Source organism: Dipodomys merriami, unplaced genomic scaffold (genome assembly GCF_024711535.1).
Source record: "Dipodomys merriami isolate MVZ:Mamm:240054 unplaced genomic scaffold, mDipMer1.0.p SCAF_64, whole genome shotgun sequence".
Classification (NCBI taxonomy): Eukaryota; Metazoa; Chordata; class Mammalia; order Rodentia; family Heteromyidae; genus Dipodomys; species Dipodomys merriami.
In genome coordinates this window covers 3,377,696-3,402,310 of record NW_027206224.1, presented here as the reverse complement: position 1 = coordinate 3,402,310, position 24,615 = coordinate 3,377,696, and the positions used below count along the sequence as shown (strand labels likewise).

General features: G+C 39.2%; 1 protein-coding gene across 5 annotated transcripts in view; it reads left to right on the top strand.

Annotated features, from left to right (window-relative positions):
- LOC138815426 (core-binding factor subunit beta) overlaps positions 1-24,615 on the top strand; it is a 49,985-nt gene that overhangs the window by 6,771 nt on the left and 18,599 nt on the right. For 3 of the 5 annotated variants that reach the window (XM_070004831.1, XM_070004832.1, XM_070004829.1), the window contains exons 3-4: positions 764-880; positions 21,944-22,060. In XM_070004831.1, the coding sequence (XP_069860932.1) occupies positions 764-880; positions 21,944-22,060 (234 nt within the window). The remainder of the gene's footprint in view (positions 1-763; positions 881-21,943; positions 22,061-24,615) is intronic. The other 2 variants (XM_070004834.1, XM_070004833.1) reach the window with 1 other exon arrangement.

Sequence of the window (24,615 nt, the reverse complement as noted above, 5' to 3'; positions counted from 1 at the left end):
AGTTAAATTTATCAGGGACTTCATAGAATGCCACATTATTGAAATGTTTTAGATAATTCTATCTTATTGAACAATGCCATCCACATCTTTTACAAATACGAATACTCAATACTCTTTGCTAGAATCTGAACTAATTCTTTTAGGGTAAAATTGTTTAATGTATATATTTTAATCATTCAGGCTTTTAGAGAGAAGTACTGTCACATCACTTTCTCAGGGGTGGTCAGTCAGAGAAGACATCATCTCTAGTGCATATTAACCTGAGCTTCAGAATGCACTTATGTACTGAAATTTTTAAGTGCCACACACCATTCAGTGTTTCTTTGAGTATAAGGAAATCAACAGAAATAAAACGTCCTGTTTATACAACTGTAAATTGTTGTGTGCTTTAAAATGCAAAAATCTTTAGATTATCAGTGGTTTTTACACTTAAAAATACCAGTTCTTAAATGCAAAGATCGTGGTTTCTGGTTAGACATTAGCAATGTGAGATACTAACGTCAGCAAAAAATGACCTGAAAGAAAGTATTGATTCCATGTCTGATTTTATATTTAAGCAGCCAATGGCAAATGCCCTCAAAATGGAATCAGATGTTTGTAACTTAATACTTAAGAAAAATGATGAGTGCATGTTTTTTTTTACTTTTAAGTATTCTCAGTGCTGCCTGGCTTAAGACATAAACTGATGTAAAAATAAATGACTGCCTGCATAATTTATGTAATGTCCTGCTCCTGATCCTGTTTGTATTGATTTTTCTAAAAGGCTTTTGTGGCCACAGGAACCAATCTGTCTCTCCAGTTTTTTCCGGCCAGCTGGCAGGGAGAACAGCGACAAATACCTAGCCGGGAGTATGTCGACTTAGAAAGAGAAGCAGGCAAGGTAGGAAATACTTCTTTGCAACTTAAAATACTGTGGATTGTTTTTATTAGAGATTATCTGATGACTTACATTTTAATAAAGAAATTACAGGTCTGTTTGCATAGGCATATGATCAAATTTGTTTTCATTTTATAAAGGATGTAATACAATTTTGAAATGAGTGTTTATATCATTGTTACTAATTCCATATGTGTAATAATTATAGAAAGTTAACCTGTAAGGAAAGTAATACACTTTTCTACATTTAATATTGAAAACCTAATTCCTTTAAGCTGGGCGCCGGTGGCTCACTCCTGTAATCCTAGCTACTCAGGAGGCTGAGATCTGAGGATCATGATTCAAAGCCAGCTTGGGCAGAAAAGTCTGTGAGACTCTTATCTCCAATTAACCACCAGAAAACCAGAAGTGGTGCTGTGGCTCAAGAGGTAGAGTGCTCGCCTTGAGCTGAAGAGCGCGGGGATAGCGCCCAAACCCAGAGTTCAAGCCCCATAACCAACCAAAAAAAAAGTGTTGACAAGCTGGCTAACACAATCCTATGTCCTCTGGAGGTTGAGGTCTGAGGATCATGGTTCAAAGCCAGCCTGGGCAGGAAAAGTCCACGAAACTCTTATCTCCAATTTATCACCAAAAAGCGGGAAGTAGAGCTGAGGCTCTAGTTTTAGAGCACTAACCTTGAGGGAGAACAAAAACAAAGAACAATACCTCAGGGATAGCACTCAGGTCCTGAGTTCAAGCCCCAGAACTGGCAAGAGAAGTTGGCAAGATTTTTTTGGGGGGGGGTCTGGTCATGGGGCCTGAACTCTGAGCCTGGGCACTGTCCCTCAGCTCTTCAGCTCAAGGCTAGCGCTCTACCACTTGAGCCACAGTGCCACTTCCAGTTTTTTGTTTTTTTTTTTTTGCTTATGTGGTGCTGAGGCATCGAACCCAGGGCCTCATGCATGCAAGGCAAGCACTCTACCACTGAGCCACCTTCCCAGCTGAGCAAGATTTTTTTGTTTATTTAAAGGAAAGAGAAAAATGGGAAAAGGTTCTTTAAGCTTGAAAATAGTATTATTTAGAAAATAAATAGTATTTAGAAATAGTTCCTGAATAACTTTCTAATTCTGATAATGTAGCAAATCAATTTCAAAGAAAAATAGGGTAAAAACTTTACCTTGGAGAGTTTTCATGTTTTGAGGAAAGTTTCCAGGAATTTATACTTATGCTGGAAATTTAGCAAGTTATAAAAAGGCAAACATGTAAGCTGAGAGCTGTTAAAATCTTAGCTAAATGTAGTATACTAAGGGGTTTTGTTGGGAGAGATGGAAGAGAATGATTAATGGGGTGACATGGATCAAGATGCATTGTATAACCTAATTTGTTGAATGGTAACCCCTTTGTACAACTACTTAAGATAATTTAAATTTTTTAATGTATTACTTTTTTGTAACATTCTTAAGTACTTAGTATTTTTCCTGTGTTGTCATATCTATGCTTTCAATTTAGTAAACAAAATATTTTTTTCTGTTAAGCTGCAAGGATTTTTATTCTTGTGTATATATAAAGAATTATGTTTTTTTTAACTTCATGAAATTAGGATTTTTTAAATGGGTAACAGACCAACCAACTGGAAGATGAAGACTGCAGGATGTAAAAATTGAGTAATAAACAAATAATTTACTTTTCTGTGTATTAACTTGTTTAACTGGAAATTTTAAAGCGAATGTTGCAGATTTTACTATTACTGAGTCTTATGAGGGAAAGTTAAGTCGTTGTAAGTATTTGCTTTTGTCTGTTTATTGAACATATGCGTGACTACATTAATAAATTATCTTTCTCCTGTTCAAACACTTTCTTTTTTTTTTTTTCTTTTTGGTCAGTCATGGGGCTTGAACTCTGGGCCTGAGCACTGTCCCTCAAGGCTAATGCTCTACCACTTGAGCCACATTGCCACTTCCGGTTTTCGGATGGTTTATTGGAGATAAGAATCTTACGGACTTTCCTGCCCAGGCTGGCTTTGAACAATGATCCTCAGATCTCAGCCTCCTAAGTAGCTAGGATTACAGGTGTGAACCACTAGTGCCCAGCTCAAATACATAGTGGTATATGACTATTGTCCCAGGATTTGGGAGGCTGAGATAAGGGGGTCTCTCCAGTCCAGGAGATACAAGCCAACCTGGCAACATAGATGCTTTCCCTCTCCCCCTGTTAAAAAAGGAGAGAGAGGGAGGGAGAGAAAAAGAGGGAGGTGCTTAAAGGCATATGCGTACATGCAAATAAATATCATCTTAGCTTGAATGTTAACTATTCTAAGATTTTAAGAATGACCTCTTGGCCAAGCACTGACAGTTCATGTTTGTAGTCCTACTTACTCAGGAGGTTCAAGGCAAGCCCAGTCAGAAAATTGGAGATTCTGTCTCTATAATTTCCTCTAGAGATCTGAAGGATCAAGGTTCATGGACAGTGTAGGCAGAATAAAAGATCACGTTCTAAACTCCATTTCCAAAATAACCAGCAAAAAGCTGAGGTACAAGTTTTGCTCCAGGGATAGAGTGCCAGCCTAGCAAGTGTGAGGCTGAGTTCAGACTCCAGTATTTCCACAGTAATTCCTTTTCCTTTGTAGGGAGCAGGAAATGTTTCTCTGTTTCTGTCTCTCTTTTTAAAATACTATTTCTCTGTATTTTAACCTTGGTGTACTAAAACAAATAGTTGCTACAGCTTTATTTGGTGCCAGTTCTGGGGCTTGAACTCAGAACCTGGGTGACTTTCTGTTAAGGCTGATGCTCTGCCACTTTCAGCATTTTGCTGGTTAGTTGGAGATAAGAGTCTCATAGCTTGCCTGCATGGGCTGCTTTCAAACCTGGATCCTCATCTCTTAGCCTCCTGAATAGATAGGATAGCATGAGCCACTAGTGCCCAGCTAGGAAATTTATCTTATTCATGTTGATTGTAGAAGTCTCTCTCTTTAAAAAAAAAAAAAAAAAAAGAGGTGGGGGACAAATAGTAAATATTTTCAGTGTTTGAGGTTTACTGTCTCTGTTGGAGCTTCTTACCTGTGCTGGTGTAGTGTGTACATACGTATTTAACTGTGTAAACAAGTGAGTATAGCAGTCTTCTAAGAATGCTAACAATGGCAGAAATCAGTGTTTTAAGAAAGTACTTTTTTTTTAAATTGTGAAAATACCGTACAGAGAGGTTACAATTACATGGGCTAAGGAAGTACTTTTAAATTTTTTGATAACTTGTAATTTTTTTCTCTAGATTTTTCATACTTAAAAAAAGACAAAAATCTTTGATTTTCATTTTCATTAAATTTTTTAGACAGGGTCTCATGATCATAAAATAGCAAAGCAGAGTGTTAGACAATATATTTTATATTTTAGTTGAATAGAAATCAGTTATATCATCATTATTATTCTACGCATTTGATTTAATGGATAAGGACAGAATCTTGTAAATGGCTTACTCCAGTTAGTCTCTCTTTTTTTTTTTTTTTTTGGTGGGTCGTGGGGCTTGAACTTTGGGCTTGGGCACTGTCCCTGTGCTCTTCAGCTCAAGGCGAGCGCTCGCTCTACTGCTTGAGCCACAGCGCCACTTCCGGTTTTCTACTGGTTTATTGGAGATAAGAGTCTCACATAGGGGCTGGGAAGGTGGCTCAGTGGTAGAGTGCTTGCCTTGCATGCATGAGGCCCTGGGTTCCATTCCTCAGCACCACATAAGCAAAAAGAAAAATGCCGGAAGTGGCGATGTGGCTTAAGTGGTAGAGCACTAGCCTTGAGCTGAAGAGCTGAGGGACAGTGCCCAGGCCCAGAATTCAGGCCCCACGAACGGACCCAAAAAAAAAAAAAAAGAGTCTCACAGACTTTCCTGCCTGGGCTAGCTTTGAACTGTGATCCTCAGATCTCAGTCTCCTGGGTAGGTAGGATTACAGGTGTGAGCCACCGGCGCCCAGCTCCAGTAGTCTTTTGGTTTTTTTTTTTTTTTTTTGGATCCGGTCGTGGGGCCTGAACTCTGGGCCTGAGCGCTGTCCCTCAGCTCTTCAGCTCAAAGCTAGCGCTCTACCACTTGAGCCACAGCACCACTTCCGGCTTTTTTCTTTTTGCGTATGTGGTGCTGAGGAATCAAACCCAGGGCCTTAGGCATTCAAGGCAAGCGCTCTGCCACTGAGCCAACTTCCCAGCCCTCCAGTAGTCTTTTGACTCAGCTTCTGCATCCTTTTGCTTACTTCCTGCAAGGTCTTTGTACCAAAGTAAATATGTGTCTGTTTATATCCACAGTTTGCCAGCGTTTACAGGAATCCTTGATGTTAGCTTTGAGAAATCTCTATTCATACTCAGTAAGCTCCTTCTTCATTTGACATAGTCTGGTCGTTCCAAATAAATTTTTTCTGCGGTAAGGCTTTGGAATGCACTTTTTCCTGAAGAGAAATATAGACCTTATAACTAGTTTATCACATCTAGATTTTAAATATCTCAGTTTAGCTAAAATGTAAAATATTTTCTGGCATTCAGTTGACAGTTTAATATATTGTAATAACTAATCTGATTTTAAAATATTTTAAGTATGTTGATATTAAATTTTAAAATTTAGAATGAAAGTTATGGGCTTTTAATTTTCTTTTGTTTTGGTGTGCTAAGATTGAACCAAGAGCCTCACATATATTAAACAAGCCCTCTACCACTAAGTAATCCCTTGCCCGTGGGTGTGTTAATTTTTAAAAATTTATCTTTCAGTCATTTTTTAAATCAAGGAGAAAGGTATTGACTGATTTTTCTGAAAAATAAAGTTTTAAAAGAAATATGCTATAATAAAGTTACATGGATTTACATAAAAAGGTGAATATACCTCTGCAGCATTTGAATATTATATAGTCTTTTTCTCCTTTTTAATTGTAAAATTTTTTAGTATAACGGTAAAAATTTATCTGAATTATATCTTACATTAGAAAAGGCAGAAATATCAACAAAAAAAAGAAAAAGCATTGCCTTCTTAAACACTTGGGCTAGGAAGTGGCTCAGTGGTACAGTGCTTGCCTCGCATACATGAAGTGCTGGGTTCAATTCCTCAACACCACATAAACAGAAAAAGCCAGAAATGGTATTATGGCTCAAATGGTAGGTGCTAGCCTTGAGCTGAAAAGCTGAGGGACAGCACCCAAGCCCAGAGTTAAAAGCCCCACGATGAACAAAAAACGAAAAGAAAAGAAAAAAAGCAGAAATATGTCTGACAAGAACATCTATAGATGTTATGACAGTTATGACTGTTTCTTTCCTGCCTCTGCTTCCTACCCCAGATCTTTCAGTAGGCTCCCTGTCCCAAGATTCAATGCTTCTTTTTTTTTTTTTTTTTTTTTTTTTTTTTGGGTCTGGTCGTGGGGCCTGAACTCTGGGCCTGGGCGCTGTCCCTCAGCTCTTCAGCTCAAGGCCAGCACTCTACCTCTTGAGCCACAGAGCCACTTCCAGCTTTTTTCTTTTTGCTTATGTGGTGCTGAGGAATCAAACCCAGGGCCTCATGCATGCAAGGCAAGCACTCTACCACTGAGCCAACTTCCCAGCCCCTCAATGCTTCTTATTTTCTCTTTTAATTGCAATTTTTCAGTCAGCATTATTGAAGTTTATTATTTACATACAGTAAAGTTCACCTGCTTTAAATGTACACTTCAGTGATAAATGTTTAGTCAATAGTATAATCACCATCACAGTCAGGCTGTAAACCATTTCCATAACCACATGCCTTTTGCCAGTACTATTGTAATTGGTATTTATATACATGCCTTGATAATTTTATGAGTCATTTTACAGGCAGGAAAATATTGATTTCTCCCCAACCCCCACTGGTATTGGAGCTTGAACCCTAGGGCCTAGGTACTGTACCTTAGCTTTTTCACTCAAGGCTAGCACTCTACACTTTCACTTGCAGCTTTTTGCTTGTTAATTAGAAAAAGTCTTGTGGACTTTCCTGCTCAGGCTAGCTTTGAACCCCGATGCTCAGCCTCCTGAGTAGCCAGGATTACAGTCTAAAGTCACCTGCACCCAGCTAATGGTGGTGAATTTTAATGCTACTTAGCTTGAGTAGGTTCAGAGATTTTGTTTGATTGATTGATTGCTTGATTGATTAACGATACTGGGAATTTCTACAGAGCCAACCTGTGATAGGCAGTGCTGCAGTTGAATGTTAATTATTACCTTTTTAAAATAAAAACATACGATGTGAATATTGGAAATAGTTATCCATCCTGGGCTTTTCAGTTTAACTGGAGCCTTCTTTTGGTGTGCATTTAGGAACCAAGGATTTAAAATAACATTTCAAGTGTGCCTCTTGGCAGTTTTCCTGTGCTTTCAGTACTCTTGATGCAGCAGTGCAGCATTATGCTGTATGTTCTGAGAAGCGCTGGGTCTGGGAAGGGTTGATGGGTGATTTTTGTGAGTAAAAAATTATTTTCCACACATTCATTCCATAGTATGTCCTTTCATGCTTTAAAACTTTATGTGTAAATTAAAGGCAGGCAGGTTAATCTCCAGACAAAAATTAGTCTAGAAACACGTGACTCAACATTTCTTTTTTTTTTTTCTTTTTTTGGTCAGTAGTGGGGCTTGAACTCCGCCTGGGCCGAGTTCTTCAGTGCAAGGCTAGCGCTCTACCACTTGAGCCACAGCGCGATTTCTGTTTGTCTGGTGGTTTATTGGATGAGTCTCATGGACTTTCCTGCCTGGGCTGGCTTTGAACCATGATCCTTAGATCTCAGCCTCCTGAGTAGCTAGGATTACATGCATGAGCCACTGGCACCCGGCTTCAACATTTCTGTTAGATGTTTTCCAACACATAATTCTGCCCATATTGTAGAAATTCCAAATGTGTCTGGGTAACAAAAATTATTATTTCTAGTGTGTAACCTCATTAGCAGACATTATTTTAAATAAAATGAATCCTTTGCAAAAGCTTTCTATGTTTTTTGAGGGTATTGCTTTTTTGTGTTAGATTTTTTTGTTGTTGTTGGTTGTGGGGCTTGAACTCAGGGCCTGAGCTCTTTTGCTCAAGGCTAGTACTCTACTACTTTGAGCCACAGACCCACTTCTGATTTTCTAGTGGTTAATTGAAGATGAGTCATGGAACTTTTTAGCCCAGGCTAACTTCAACCACGATCCTCAGATCTCAGCCTCCTGAGTAGCTAGGTATGAGCCACCAGCACCCAGTTTGTGTTAGATTTCCAATTCTGAATTGTCATTCATTCCTTTGCTGTCTCAAACTTTTCTGAGCCTCTGAGGTTGGGTATTTGGGTGTTTTTTAAGTATATGTTTTATCACTAAGCTGTAACTCTTGCCCTTTCCAGGCCATATAATCATAGCTGCATAGAGGCAGAGATGGAGTGGGTTGTGTGGCTCAAGGCTAGCCTGGACAAAAAGTGAGCATGAAACAGACCCCATCTCAGTCTATAAGTGACTGTGCCAGTACGTGTCTATCATCCAGTTCATTCAGGAAGATCACTGTGGTCTGAGGTGAGACCGCACCCAAAAAATCAAACGAAGAGCTGTCTCAAGTGGTAGAGTGCCTATCTAGCAATCATGAGACCCTGACTTTAAACCCCAGTACAAAAAATATATATATATAACTTAATTTCTTTGGTTTTGTCACAGTACTAAGGCACAGAACTCTGGGTCTTGAGCTCTCTTTTTTATTCACAGCTCAGGCTCTACCACTTGAGTCACACCTCCACTTCCAAATAATTCTTTTTAATGAGTATGTAAAGTACAGGAGGGTTTATTGTGACATCTCTATATATACATACACTGTACCTATCAACCTCACCTCATTGGTCTATTTTATACATGTATATAAAATATCTAAACCATATTTACCTTCTTCATTCACCCTTCTTCCTCCATCTGATAATCTGTCTCAAGCAAAGCCTGTTTTACTTTCCTATCATTTATTCATTCATTCATTTGTTCATTTGTTTTCATTTATTTTTGTGCCAGTAGTGATGTTTGAACTCAGGACCTTGTACTCTTGCTTACCTCCTCCCCACCTAACACCTGGCAGCCTACCATTTGAGCTGCCTCCACTTCCATCTTTTTGTCAGTTAATTGGAGTTAAGAGTCACTAGGATTTATTTGACTGGGCTGGCTTCAAACTTCAGTCCTCAGATCTCAGCCTCCTGAGTAGCTTGGATTGTAGGCTTACACCACTGGTACCCAGCAAGAGATTTTTGGGTTTGGGTGTTGCTGTTGTTGTTGTTGTTGTTACTGGTTTTTGAACTCTGGTCCTCGTGCTTGCTAGACAGGTATTCTTACTGCTGAGCTCTGCCTCTTGGCCTTCATTTTTTTAAATTAATATTTTACCACATGGTTTCTTTCACCAAGGCTTAATACTCAATTAAGTGGAGGATTTTTGCTATGATTAATTTGGAGGTAAGACCTTCCTGCTCCAACTGACTTCAAACCTCCATCGTTGGATCTCAGCCCTCTGCTGAGATTATAGCTAGGATTACAGACATGAGTCAAACAGCACCAGGCAGTATTGGGGTTTGAACTTGGTCTCAAGGCTGGTGCTCTTATCACTTGAGCCACTTCTCCAGCCCTGCTTTTCTGCTAGTTATTTTAGAGATAGAGTCTTGTGGACCTTTCTGCTTGGGGTTGCTTCAGATCTCAGACTCCTGTGTAGGTAGTACTTTCAGGTAGGAGCCAATAATGCCTGGCTACATCTTGTGTTTTTTTAATTTCACAGCTGAGGAAATTGAAACAAGAGATCCTAAATAAGTCTTCAGAAATAATGTAAGCCCTTTCCTAGATAGAGCCAAGATCTAAGGCCAGGTCTTTTTTTTTTTCTCTTTAGTCTGTATTCCTTGTAATTTTTACTGCTGCTATAAATCATTGAATAAGGTGCTGCAAACTGTACCATCTTCCAAAGCCTTACATAAAATTACTTTGGCCCAGATTACTCTTCCTATTAGATGAGAAATCATTGGTATTTTAATGTGGTCTTTTTTAGATTTTTTTTAACATTTTTAAAGTTTTTATTTACTTTTTGTTGTTGGTTGTGAGGCCTGAAATCTGGGCCTGGGCACTGTCCCTCAGCTCTTCAGCTCCACTTCCAGCTTTTTCTGCTTATGTGGTGCTGAGAAGTCAAACCTAGGGCCTCATATGCATGCAAAGCAAGCACTCTACTACTGAGCCACCTTCCCAGCCCCTTTATTTACTTTTTTTTTATAGCAATTTTTTTATTGTGGTTAAATGATGACATAAATTTTACAGTATTGTGGGATAGTGATACTTAGTTAAAGTCACAAACATTCTAACCTTCATGGGGAAAATTGTCTTTATCATGGTCTATAAAGTTTATGAGTTCTATGAGCTTTGACACTACAGTTATTTCTTCCACACCAGGTGATCATTTCTTTCCTTTTGCTTAGTGTCAGCTGTTCCTTCTTTCACGCTCATTCCCTCCCTCTCATCGCTGCCATTGAGTTGCTTAGTTCCTTTTGATCAATGTCCAGTGCAACTGATGGGTCCCGCTGTTGTATGTTTTCCCATTTCCCTCTGTGTCCTCCTCCTAGTTTCTCTTCAATGTGCATATAAATACCATATATGTGGTCAGCAGCATAGGGTCATTTAGTAATGATTCGACCAGATGAGTGGAAGTCCTTTGTTTCTTGAGTCTTGTTTACTTTGTCGTATCTCCTAACATTTTGGATTTAACATCCACTTATCAGGGAGACCATGTGCTGTTTGCCTCTTTGCTCTTGGCTTACCTTACTCAACATGATTTCTTCTGGTTCCATCCATTTCCCTGCTAATGTCCTTTCTAATGACTGCATAATATTCCATTGTATAGATAGGTACCACAATTTTGGATCCATTCATCTGTAGTGGGGCATCTGGGTTATTTCTATATCCTAGCTATTGTAAACAGTGCTGCTATAAATATGGAGGTCCATGTGTACTTATATCCTGATTCCTGTTGTTCAGGATAGATGCCTAGGAGTTTTATTTACTTTTATTAAGTAGTATATTGTACAGAGAGGTTTCAATTCCGTAAGTCAGGTCATGAATACAATATATCCTGGTCAATGTAGATTTAATTTTGATGATTTCAGATATTTCTAACCTTCATCTGTTTTCCTTTTAACCTTAATCTTGGATTGTTTTTCTAACTTATGTTAATTTTTGTGATTAATAATCACATGTGCACTGCCATGCTTTCCTGACAGGAAAAGAAAAATGAAATTTGACTCCAGAGTGGTCTACAGAAAATGGCATCTATTTCATCATTACCTTAAAAAAAATGTTTTTGTTTTGTTAGACTGGCCTTGAACTTCCCTGCCTCAACTTCCCAAATGTTGGGATTACAGGAATGAGCTACTATGCATGACCACTTTTTTAAAAATGTAAATTAAGAAACAGACCAGGTATGCTGGTGCATAGCACCAGAGCATTCTTATGCAGGCATTCTGCTCTCAGGTTAAAAGGAGATGGCCGGGCTGGGAAGGTGGCTCAGTGGTAGAGCGCTTGCCTTGCATGCCTGAGGCCCTGGGTTCGATTCCTCAGCACCACATAAGCAAAAAGAAAAAAGCCGGAAGTGGCGCTGTGGCTCATAGTGGTAGAGCGCTAGCCTTGAGCTGAAGAGCTGAGGGACAGCGCCCAGGCCCAGAGTTCAGGCCCCACGACCGGACCCAAAAAAAAAAAAAAAAAAAAAAAAAAGGAGATGGCCATCCTCAGAATGCCTATCAAATCGAAATTGTCTTCTATATTCAATGTGATACTAGTAAATTCTCCATTTATCCTCTTCTGTCTTTTGCTTCTTTTTTAAACTGCAAACCTGTTCGTTGGCTTATAGCATCATTTTATGGAGAATAGTTGCTTTGGAGGAAAGAGTGTATAGAAGCAAATTCTTAGGAGTCTTTGCTTATATGAAATGTTTTTATTCAATTCTCATACTTTATAATAATTGGAATGTTCTAGATTTTCATTAAGATGACTTTGTTCCATTGCCTTGTTTCCATCCAGTGTGGGAGATAAAGTAGAGGAAATCTTCAGAAAGGTAGGCCAAACCAAAAAGACAGAAATCAATGAACATGATGGTTACTGGAGGTCACACTTACACCACAGCCAGCAACACATCTGTTTATTGGGTATGTATTTGCATACATACATGCAGAAGTTTCAGATATATTTATTTTTTTTATTTTATGATTTCTTTTTTGAACTGTAAGAAGAGACTGGTAAATTACACTAAATCACTATAGAAGAAGCTATTTTTACACTACATGTAACCCAGTTATGATTCAGAGGCAAATGTGACTGATGACTGGTGATTATCTGGCAATCTAGCAGCTGACTATGCATTTATGAACAGAGAGGGGCACATGGCTAAAGGAGGATAAGTCAAAGCCAAGTATTTTCTAAAGGAAATCTTTTAAGTAGTCTACAGAACGATTAAAACTAAATGACAGGGTACATATTTCTTCAGTGGAATATCTTGTTTTTCTGGGTGCTAGGGCCATTCCAGCCTTGCTACTTGTCTGATGATTCATTGGTTTGTGGGTAGAAACAACTGTTCATTGTCTGGGGGGGAAAATGGTTTGTTTGCCTTGGAAAAAAATTACTATGTAAAACGTTGGTAGAAATGTATATGTAAGCAGTTAGTGTTTCTGTGGTGATCTAAGTTTTACAGACATAGACTTATCTAATTTTTATGGAAGGAGGCATTATTTTGTCTTCATTGAAATGTAAAGAATCTAATACCTATAAGCAAAATTAGTTTGAAGGTCAAATGTGGTAGTAGCACACTCTAATTAAACAACATCCAAGAAACTGACACATAAAGAAGATCAAGAGTTCAAGGCCAGCATGGTTTATATACAGGGACCCTATCTCAAACAGCCAGAAAACCAAAACAACAACAAAGTAAGTCATTTGTCTAAGGCAAACTTTAATAGAACTAGATTTAGACCCAGGTTTTTATCATACTCTAGAGGCCATTATTTTTTAAACTCTCCCATCCTAGCTTGGGGTTAAGTATGATAAAATATTCATTTTCTTTTAAAAATACATCTATGCACATGCTTTTGAGTCATTATGAAAGCAGAGTATAGATTTGGGCATTACAAAGAAACTTCAGTGAGTGGATCAGTCTGCAGATCAGAATCTGCAAATTGTAAGGACCGATTGCAGTCTTTTGTGAACATAGAAGAGTAGCAAAAAAATGAGGCATTTTTTGAGCGTATTCCTAGTCAAACAAAGCAATGCTTTGCTTTTTTTTTTTTTTTTTTTTGGTGCCTGTCCTGTTGCTTGAACTCAGTCTGGATACTGTATCTGAGCTTTCAAGGTTAGTGCTCTGCCACTTCAGCCACAGCTCCACTTCTGGCTTTTTAGTGGTTGATTGGAGATGAAAGTCTCATGGACTTCCCTGCTCAGGCTGATTTCAAATCGTGATCCTCAGATTTCAGCCTCCTGAATAACCACAGTTACAAGCATGAGCTACCAGTGCCTTGCAGCTGTGCTTTCTTGTGTCAGCTCTCAAACTATAAACAAGTATCTGTTCTAGATCTATGTAATGCCATGTTCTACACTTTTGTGCCTTTAGTTAGTGATTGTGTATTTAAAATAAAGCACTGGACCAAGGGAGGGAGGTAGACTAATGAAGGATAGTAAGGAGGGGAGAATTAGTCATAAAATTCAATGCATGTCCTACAAAATACAAAATTGAGGGAAGGGGTTGGTTTGGGAAGGATGGGAGAGAATGATGAAATGAGTGACATTGATCAAGATGTATTGTATTCATAAACAGCTTTGTTGAATCATAACTCCTTTGTACAACTACTTAAAGATCATAAAATACAAAATAAAAGCCAAGTACCAGTGACTCATGCCTGTAATCCTAGTTATTAGGAGGCTGAGATCTGAGGATTGCAGCCAAGAAAGTCTAAGCAGGGAAGATCATGAGTTTCTTTTCCTTCCTTCTTTCTTTCTCTCTCTCTTTCTTTCCTTTCTCTCTCTTTCCTTCCCCCCCCCTCTCTCCTTCCTTCCCCCTCTCTCTTTCTTTCCTTCCTTCCTTTTTCGCTTCCTTTTTCGCTTCCTTTCTCTTTCTCTCCCTTCCTTCCTTCCTTTCTTTCCCTTTCTTTCCCTTCCTTCCTTTCCTTCCTTCCTTTCTTTCTTTCTTTTCTTTCCTTCCTTCCTTTCTTCCTTCCTTTCTTTCTTTCTTTCTTTCTTTCTTTCTTTCTTTCTTTCTTTCTTTCTTTCTGTCAGTTGTAGGTCCTTAACTATGGGTCTGGGCACTGTCCCTGAGCACTTCAGCTCAAGGTTCTACCACTTGAGCCGTAGTACCGTTTCTGGTTTTCTGGTGGTTAATTGGAGATTAAAGTCTCTCGGACTTTCCTTCCCTGGGCTGGCTTTGAGCTGTGATCCTCAGATCTCAGCCTCCTGAGTAGCTAGGATTACAGGCATGAGCCACCAGTCCTGCCCCATGAGTTTATCTCCACCAAAGTACAAAAAAAAAGAGCCAGGGCTGGGAAGGTGGCTCAGTGGTAGAGCGCTTGCCTTGCATGCATGAGGCCCTGGGTTTGATTCCTCAGCACACATAAGCAAAAAGAAAAAAGCCGGAAGTGGCGCTGTGGCTCAAGTGGTAGAGTGCTAGCCCTGAGCTGAAGAGCTGAGAGACAGCGCCCAGGCCCAGAGTTCAGGCCCCACGACTGGACCCAAAAAATTAAAAAAATAAATAAATAAATTTTAAAAAGCCAGAAGTAGAGCTGTGGCTCAAGTGGTAGAGCACTAGTCTTGTGCACAAAGCTCAGGGACAGTGCCCAGGCCCAGAGTTCAAGTCCCTTGACCAGCAATAATAGATAGACAGATAGATAGATAGATAGATAGACAGACAGACAGACAGACAGACAGACAGACAGACAGACAGACAGATAGATAGATAGATAGATAGATAGATAGATAGATAGATAGATAGATAGATACAATGGTCCCAAGCATAGTATTAGGCTGTCGAAGTGTTAAGTGCAAGGCTGGGATATGCCTTAAGAATTGTGTGTGTGTGTAAACATAAGAACTGAGTGTGTATTTGTGTACATACATAGATTTCATGATTTACTTTAGTATCTCATTTGTCTTTTTTAGTTATTTATTGTAAGTATCTGCCTACATTAAGTAATCTTTTTAGGTTAAAAATGATTTGTATTGTTTTGTATTTTGGTGGTACTAGGATTTGGACTTGACCTCACACTTAGTAGACAAAGAGCATACTTAGTAGAGCATATAGTGCTCTTATCACCTGAGCCATACATCCAGCTGGGCTTATTGCTGGTTAATTGGAGATGGAATCTTGTGAAATGTTCTGCTTAAGATGGCTTCTAATCATGATCCTCCAAGTTGTAGCCTTCTGTGTAGATAGGGTTATAATAGTCATGACCCAGTGGTGGCCAGCATTCTGTTTCATTCTTAGTAGGAGACAGGATTTCATTATTTAGCCCAGAATAGCCTCAAACTTGCCAGCCTCCTGCTTTTACCTCCCAAGTGCTGGGATTACCACTGGCAAGTATTAATAGAAATATTTTTCAAAAATTCACCCTATTCCAGGTACCAGTGCCTCCAACTTAGTTACTCATGAGACTGAGATCTTAAGATTGTGGTTCCAAACCAGGTTGGGAAGGAAAGTCTGTGAGACTCATCTCCAGCTAACCACCAAAAAGCTGGAAGTGGAGCTGTGGCTCAAATGGTAGAGTGCTAGCCTCAAGCAAAAAAGCTCGGGGATAGTTCCCAGGACACACACACACACACACATTCTCTCTCTCTCTTTCTCTCTCTCTCTCCCTCCCTCCCTATTTCCCTATTTCCCTCTCCCCCCCTCTCCCACATCACCATAGTTGATAGGAAATTGGTATAGAGAAAAAAGTCTACCAGGTGTTGGTAGCTCACACCTGTAATCCTAGCCACTTAGGGTACTCAAGAGGCTGAGATCTGGAGAGTTGCATTTTGAAGCCAACTCAGGCAGGAAAAAGTCTAAGAAACCACCTCTTCAAAATGGACGAGCAAAGAGTCATACTGGAGGCGGAGGCATGACTCAAGTGGTTAAATGACCAGCTGAGCTAGTCAAGGTCCTGAGTTCCAGCCTTGGTGCTAAGAAAGAAGAAAAGAAAAATTCTACCAATATTCTGTTCTACTTATCAGTATTTGAATATTTTTTAGGATTCTAAGGAGTAATGGTTGTTCCTTCTTAATGTTTTACTAGTACCTCAATTTATAGACTAGTATTTAAACTCTTATCAGTTCATTAGAGATATGAAAGATTTTTGGAGGGTAAAATCTTCACTTCTTGATATTTGCTTTTTTAATATATATTTTTATTATAAAAATACTGTACAGAGGAGTTACAGTTATATGAGTAAGGTAATGAGTATATTTTCTTTTTTTTTTTTTTTTTCGGTCGTGGGGCTTGAACTCTGGGCCTGGGTGCTGTCCCTCAGCTCTTCAGCTCAAGGCGAGTACTCTACCACTTGAGCTACAGCGCCACTTCCGGTTTTCTGGTGGTTTATTGGAGATAGGAGTCTCACAGTCTCTCCTGCCCGGGCTGGCTTTGAACCACGATCCTCAGATCTCAGCCTCCTGAGTAGGTAGGATTATAGGCGTGAGCCACCAGCGCCCGGCAATGAGTATATTTTCTATCAAGCAGTTACCCCCTCCTTTGTTTTTCCCCCTACCATCCCTTCCCTCTCCAACTCCTCCCTCCCAAAGTTGTAAAGTTCATCTTCAACATAGTATCTTGTACATCTCATAACTAATTGATACTTTCAAAAGCTTCATGGTTGGCTTCTTGTACATTGATTTCTGACTCAAGACTGGTGTGCATTGGGTTCTGGTTTGCAAATCTACAGTCTGTTTTATCTTGAAATTACTTTCTTTCAAATAGCTCAAACACGGGTCCTCTTTCAGCTTCTCTTTGTACCTTTTAATTTCTCTTAGTTCAGCTCCTTTTGGAAATAGAAGTCCTGTTTAACAGTTGAGTAAGACCTAAGATGCAGTAGACTGCTTAGATATATGATGCATCAACAAAGGGAAATTTTTTACCTTTCACCACTGAGCACCTTTCATGTTTTACTTCACTGACTGTTCATAATCCAGTAGTGGGGTTCTTCTACCTCACATTTAAAAGTTGAACTTCCGGGGCTGGGAAGGTGGCTCAGTGGTTGCATGCTGGCCTAGCATGCATGAAGCCCTGGGTTCGATTCCTCAGTACCACATACACAGAAAAAGCCAGAAGTGGAGCTGTGGCTCAAGTGGTAGAGTGCTAACCTTGAGCAAAAGAAGCTCAGAGACAGCGCCCGTGCCCTGAGTTCAAGCCCCAGGACTGGCAAAAAAAAAAAAAAAATACAAAAAAAAGTTGAACTTCCATGGGGTTGGGAAGGTGGCTCAGTGGTAGAGCGCTTGCCTTGCATGCATGAGGCCCTGGGTTCAATTCCTCAGCACCACATAAGCAAAAAGAAAACAGCTGGAAGTGGCGCTGTGGCTCAAGTGGTAGAGTGCTAGCCTTGAGCTGAAGAGCTGAGGGACAACGCCCAGGCCCAGAGTTCAGGCCCCATGACCGGACCCAAAAAATAAATAAAAATAAAATAATAAAAATAAAAGTTGGACTTCCTTTAGGTTCTTCTTCCCTCCTTCTTTGCTTCTTGAGGAATTACTGTTCCTTTTTCTTTCCTCCAGTGTCTGCCAGATGTGTAATATCAGCCCAGATCTCTTCTCAGAATACTGGAATCCCATATGTAGTTGTCTACTCAAAATCTCTATTTGGAGATAATCTAACAATCAAAAAAACTTGGCACACATTTTGACAGCTTTATTGAGATAAAATTCACATGTAAGATTCACTGTGAAATTATACAGCTCAGTAATTTTTAGTATGTAAGAGATGTTCACTTATCACTAATTTTATATTGACCCAAAAGAAATCCCATACCGATTAGCAGTCATTCTTTCCTTCTCTCAGCTTCAACTGCTAACCTCCTTTCTGTCTCTCTAGATTTGCCTATTCTGGACATTTCCTTTTCCTGAAAGTTTTTACTTCATACTGTTTTCAAGATTCATCTGTGTTATAACATCAGTTCTTCATTCTTTTTCATGGTCAAATGTATTAATACTAAAGTTGATACAACAAACATGACCTTGCTGATCTTACACTAAGGACAATGGAATTTGCATCAATAAAGAATATGAATAACAATCTGCAGAATATGAATAAAAATGAATATGAATATAATGCCATAAATAGTTGATCTTGAATTGATTAATCAAGTTTTATTAATCAAACTTTTACCCTTTTTTGGGGGGGGGGTGTTCCCGGTCGTGGGCCCGAACTCTGGGCCTGGGCACTGTCCCTCAGCTCTTCATCTCAAGGCTAGCACTCTACCACTTGAGCTACAGCGCCACTTCCGGCTTTTTTTTTTTCTTTTTGCTTATGTGGTGCTGAGGAATTGAACCCAGAGCCTTAGGCATGCAAGGCAAGCGCTCTACCACTGAGCCGCCTTCCCAGCCCAAACTTTTGCCTTTTTTGTGGGGGGGAGTGTTAGTCGTGGGGCTTGACCTCTGGGCCTGGATGCTGTCCTTGAGTGCTTGAGCTCAAGGTGAGTGCTCTACCTCTTGAGCCACAGCACCACTTCTGGCTTTCTGGTGGTTCATTGGAGATAAGAGTCTCACAGACTTTCCTGCCCGGGCTGGCTTTGAACCATGATCCTCAGATTCCACCCTCCTCAGTAGCTAGGATTATAGGCGGAGGCCACAGGTACCGGCCTTACCTTCTTTTTTAAAAACATAGTTTTATTTTTATTTTTAAGGTTTTGAACAAAGCATAGAGGGATTATCATTTTATAAGTTAAGTAATGAGTACTTTTTTTAGACAATGTCACTACTTCTTTGCTTTCCCCCAGTTATTTTTGCCTTCTTAAAAAAAAATGGTGAGAGCTGGGAATGTGGCTTAGTGGTAGAGTGCTTGCCTAGCATGTGTGAAGCCCTGGGTTTGATTCCTCGATACAAAATAAACAGAAAAACCCAGAAGTAGTGTTCTGGCCCAAGTGGCCTTGAGCAAAAGAAGCTCAGGGACAGTGCCCAGCCCCTGAGTTCAAACCCCACATTCTGTAATATTTAACTATTGAAAAGGTTAAGTAAGCTATTTTATTTCTTTTGTGTGATTAGCTCATTTTAAAGGCTTTATGGAATCCGTTTTGTGTAAAATATTTTATTGTTTTAGAACAATGGGTTTCATTCCTGAGTCATATTTTAACAAATTTTCTTTTCAAAGTTTGAAGTAGGCATCATTATTTTCAGTGAAAAATGTCTTTGTGTTTAAATTACATTACTTAATTACATTACAAAATGCCAAACTGTTAAGAGACAGAATTATATTTTCTTCATAATTTGAGGTTTGGTATTCATGGATGTAAGAAAGCCCCAAATATTTACTTTGAAGATCTGTGCATAAAACTACATTCATTTCAATATGATCATCTAAATAAATCACCATCAGGATCATCTAAATGTTATTTTTAATTAGGATTCTAGACATTAGTCTTCATTATGAACATAACCATTTTCCTAGGTCGCTTAGGAATTTCCCAAAATGGATCAGTAGCTTTCTTTGTCATGAAAGATTTATAAGAAAGTGGGCTCTTAAAGAAATTAAGCAATTTTGTAAGGGAATTTTTTTTTTACTTTGGACATTAATATAACATTGTAGAATCTCCAATTCTCAAAGATAAAACCATCAGTAAAGAATATAAAGTCTGATTTAAAGGAATATGAAGTTGAACTTTCTCTATTTGATGAGAGGAATTTATGATTAATGTATGAATTTAAAATAAGAGGCTTTGATAGCAGACATGTTACATTTATCACTGTACTTTTCAAAGGAGTAGGTAGAAGCCTTCATTAAGATATAATTAAAGTTATGTTGATATGAAATACAAAGGGATATTGTGTTTTGGTATTATGACATGTTGAAGTTGAGGTTGGCATAGACACTTGTTAGATGAGATGATCATTAATGGAGTTTTTAAAAATTCACCAAATGGAAGGGAATAAGCACTTATCAGAAGGAAATGTGTGGTTAAACCGTTTCTGCTATAACTGTAGACTACTTCCCTTGTTCCAAATGGGAGGAAGAATGGAGCTCTATATTTTGGGACATTCTTCCTTAGTATGACTAGAATTTGGTTCAGGATGGTTTATGTGTGTTTAGCATGGAGAGGAATGACATAAATATGTAATATGTAGTAAGAAGACATAAATTTATTTTTCAGGTGTCTCAGGTATTTTTTTAGCATATTTGTAATTATTGGTAGTCAGTTCTTATTAAACTTCTTTCAAAAGAAAAACTAAGACTGTTTAGGAAACTTGAATTGAGTAAAGAAAAATGATGCCTCCAGCTTTTTTTCTGAAAATGAGAAACTGTCTTACCAATTCTGTATCGTATAGGTAATAAAAATGCCGGTTTTTAAGCTCTCAAAGCATTGGAATTATCCAAAGAAATATATTTGGTGAAAGTAAATTTTAAAAATTTCCTATATAAGGATGTATTTAGTTATCTGGAGTTATGAGGGGGATTGTATTTTGTTTTTCTTTAATTTTTCTTTATTTCTTAAACTAAAAATTAAGGTGTCACTATGTAGCCAATGTGGTCTCAAACAACTGATCCTCTTGCATTAGCCTCCTGAATTCTATTTTAACTGAATATTTTTCCTTTTTGTGCTAGCACTAGGGTTTGAACTTAGGACCTCAACCTCTCAGTGTGTGTGTGTATGTGTGTGTGTGCATGCATGCGCACGTGAGTGTGGTTGGGGTCGGGGTCGGGTGGTTCCGGGGCTTGAACTCAAGGTCTGGACACTTTCCCTGAGCTTTTTTGCTCAAAGGTAGCCCTCTACCACTTGAGTCATACCTCTACTTCCAGTCTTTTTTGGGTGGTTAATTGGAGATAAAAATCTATGGCTGAGCGCCGGTGACTCATGCCTGTAATCATAGTTACTGAGAAGGCTGAGATCTGGGGATGGAGGTTCAAAGCTAGCCCATGAGACTTATCTTCAATAAACCACCAGAAAACCGGAAGTGGCAGTGTGGCTCAAGTAGAGGACTCACCTTGAGCTGAAGAGCTGAGGGACAGCGCCCAGGCCAAGTTCAGGCCCCATGACCGACAAAAAACTAAATCTAATGGACCTTCGTTTTCCAGGATTTGAACGTAAATTCTTGGATCTCAACCTCCTAAGTAGTAGCCACTGGCGTGGCATGGCACCCAGTGTCCTTTTTTGTGTTTTATTTTTTAGATATAATCTTGTTAACTTTGCTCATACTGCCTCAGATAGTCCTGCCTCAGCTTCCTCAAATGCCCTAGGTTTTGGGCCCCAGTGCTGCAGAGAAACAATCCTTATAAGGCACTAATATATTGAATATGACTAAAGGATAGTTTCTATATGTATATAAACTATAATTATGTTTTTTTGTTTTTGTTTTTTGGGTCCGGTCGTGGAGCCTGAACTCTGGGCCTGGGCACTGTCCCTCAGCTCTTCAGCTCAAGGCTAGCGCTCTACCACTTGAGCCACAGCGCCACTTCCGGCTTTCTTCTTAATAAACCATAATTATGGTAGTTAAAATATAAATGTATAGTTCTTTTTTTACTTGCATTTAAACATTTTTTTAAAATTGGGGATTGAACCCACGCCTTAAACATGCTTGACAAAGCATTATACTGTTGAGCTCTATTCCCAGCCCTCTTAACATTCTTTTCCCCTTTTAGGGCAGTAGGGTTTGAACATAAGGCCTACCACTTTTGCCAGGTTAGCCTTCTGCCACTGAGCTATGATCCAAACTTTAGTTGTTGTAATCCACCATGCCCAACTTCTTCATTGAGATGAAGTCTACTGATCTACTCATTCTCTTCCCCAAAGTAGCTAGAATTTATAGGCATGAGCCCATAGGTGCCCAGCACCTTCTGGAATTGTTAGTTTTGTAAATTATATTCTTGTTTTAAGAAAACTATAGTTGACATAGTAAGCTTAATATACCTGATGAGTTTTCAGTTGTTTTCTCCTTTTTTGTGTCTTAGGTGTATTTGAAGGCTCCTATGATTCTGAATGGAGTCTGTGTTATCTGGAAAGGTTGGATTGATCTCCAGAGACTTGATGGTATGGGCTGTCTGGAGTTTGATGAGGAACGAGCTCAGGTATGGTAACTTCAGGCTTTACTGAATGTGGCCCCTTTATTTAGCCTCTACTCTTGCTTAAGTCTGGGGGTCTATTTTACCTAATTTTTAATAATAAGTATACATATCAGTTTTTCAAACCTGTAATCCTAACTACTTAGGAAGTAGAGATTGACTTGATAAGGAAAATCCATGAGACTCTTATCTCCAATTAAGCAGGAAAAAGCCACAAATGGAGCTCTGACTGAAGTGGTATAGTGCTAGCCTTAAGCACAAAGGCTAAGGGACAGCACCCAAGCCCTGAGTTCAAGCCCCAGTACCCTTCACAGATATATACACACACACAAAAGGAAGGGGGGAAGAAGATAAGTATAGAAAGCACTTTATTCAATTAGTGTTGAGGAATCAGGAAAATGTTAAGAACTACCTTCTAGTCCTGATTTGGGGGAAGTTTTTCTGCTAGTGGTTTTAAATTAATCTACAGGAGTTAAGTGGTTCACTCAGTTACCCTACCCTTCCCCTCACTCCCCCTGTAATAACCTGTAGGGCCCCGATAATCCCCAGGGCCCAATAGTCATAGTCCCCAATCTCCTTTGGAAACATAAAAGTCCAGTAAATGTTTCTTCTAACATTTGTTCTTGGTCTTTAGGAACATTATAGAGGGTGGAGAACAACTGAAAACAAAATGTAAGAGTAGCAATTTTGTAATGTAAGAGTGAGGAATTTTGGGGGCTCAGAAGGTGGCTCAGTGATAGAGTGCTTGCCTTGCATGCATGAGGCCCTGGGTTCGATTCCTCAGCACCACATAAACAGAAAAAGCCGGAAGTGGTGCTTGGCTCAAGTGGTAGAGCGCTGGCCCTGACCTGTAGAGCTGAGGGGCAGCCCAGAGGTCAAGCCCCATGACTGACCAAAAAAAAAAAAAAAGAGTGAAGAGCTTTTGTATATTCTTTTCCAAAAAGGCCTTGATAAATTGAATAAAAAAACAAAAACAACAACAGCAACCTCAAAGCCCTCATTTAAAGATCTGGAAATTCAGAGGCATTTATTAAAAGTTACTGAACTTTAGTCAGTGACAGTTAACTGCTGTCTGTCATCCCTTCTCCAGTCTATGTTCCCTCAGATTCTACCTCTGCGTGGTAGGGCAAGTCATAAGGGCTATGGGAGCTTCTTCCTTATCAGAGAGAACTGATTTTTTAGCAGACCTTGAAAAATCATGTACAGGAATGTTGAAAGCAATAGACATTTCATTGGCAGTTTGTCATTGTGGTAGAAGGCTTGCCTACCAAGTGCAGGAACCCAAGTTGAAATTCCAATACCAACACCACCACAAAAAATAATTAAAGTTCAAGGGAGGTGGAAGCGGAAGTGAGTCCTAGGCCAGTCTAAGTTACATAATAGCAAGATCTTGTCTCACATTTTAATAATAAAAATAAATTCAAAGTTCAAATTCTTTTATGGTGCTGGAGATTGAACCCTAGGTCTTTGTTCATGTTAAGACACTCTACACTTGAGCTGTTCCCCAACTCTGATTTTACTTTGTTCTTAAGAGAGGCTCTTGCCACTATCTTTGCCAAAACTGGACTCAAGCTCTCTGTCATCTTGTTCCCACCTCTCAGGTAGAATTATGGGTGTGCCATCACCAACATATGGTTCAAAATTTAAAATTCTAAACTAGGATTTGAACCAAGGACCTCACACTTGCTAGTCAAGTGCTTTACCACTTGAGCCTTGCCCCCAGCCCTCTTTTGGATAGGGCCTCACATTTTTGTATGAGGCTAGTCTTAGATCCTCTTTCCCCTATTTCTCAAATATTTGGTATCATAGGCTTGTGCCATCCCATCCAGCTTCTTGGTTGAGATGGAGTTCTCACTTTTTGCCTAGGCTGAGTTTTGAACTATGATCCTCCTAAATCACTGCCTCCCAAGTAGCTAAGATTACAAGCACAAACCACCATACAACATATATACTGAAGCTACCTTTATTTGTTAAAAATTCATTTACTTTCAAAATCCGAAACAACAGAAGTGACACTGTGGCTCAAAGTGGTAGAATGTTACGCTTAAGCAAAAAAGCTCAGGGACAGCGCTCAGGCCCTGGGTTCAAGCCCTGCAACAAGCAAAAAATGTAAAACAAGGAGCCAGACACTGGTGGCTCATCCTGTAATCTTAGCTATTGAGGAGACTGAGATCTAAAGATTGCAGTTCAAAGCAAGCCTGGTCAGAAATTTCATGAAACTCATCTCTACTTAACCACCAAGAAAACCTGGAAGTGGAGTTGTGGCTCTCGTGGTAGAGTACCAGCCTTGAGCAAAAAAACCCAAATGAGTGGGAGGCCCTGAGTTCAAGTCCCAATTTTGGCACCAAGGAAAAAAAAATTCAAATAAGGGCTATAGATATAGTTCAAGTAGTAGAATGCTTGCTTAGCAAGCATGAGGCTCTGAATTCAAAACCTCAATTCTCCAGAAGAAAAATCGAAAATTGATTTGCAAGTTACTAGAAAAATTGACATATATTCTATAAGGTATTTGGATATAATACCAAGGTCCTTACACAATCAGCTATATTTCTGTATTTTAG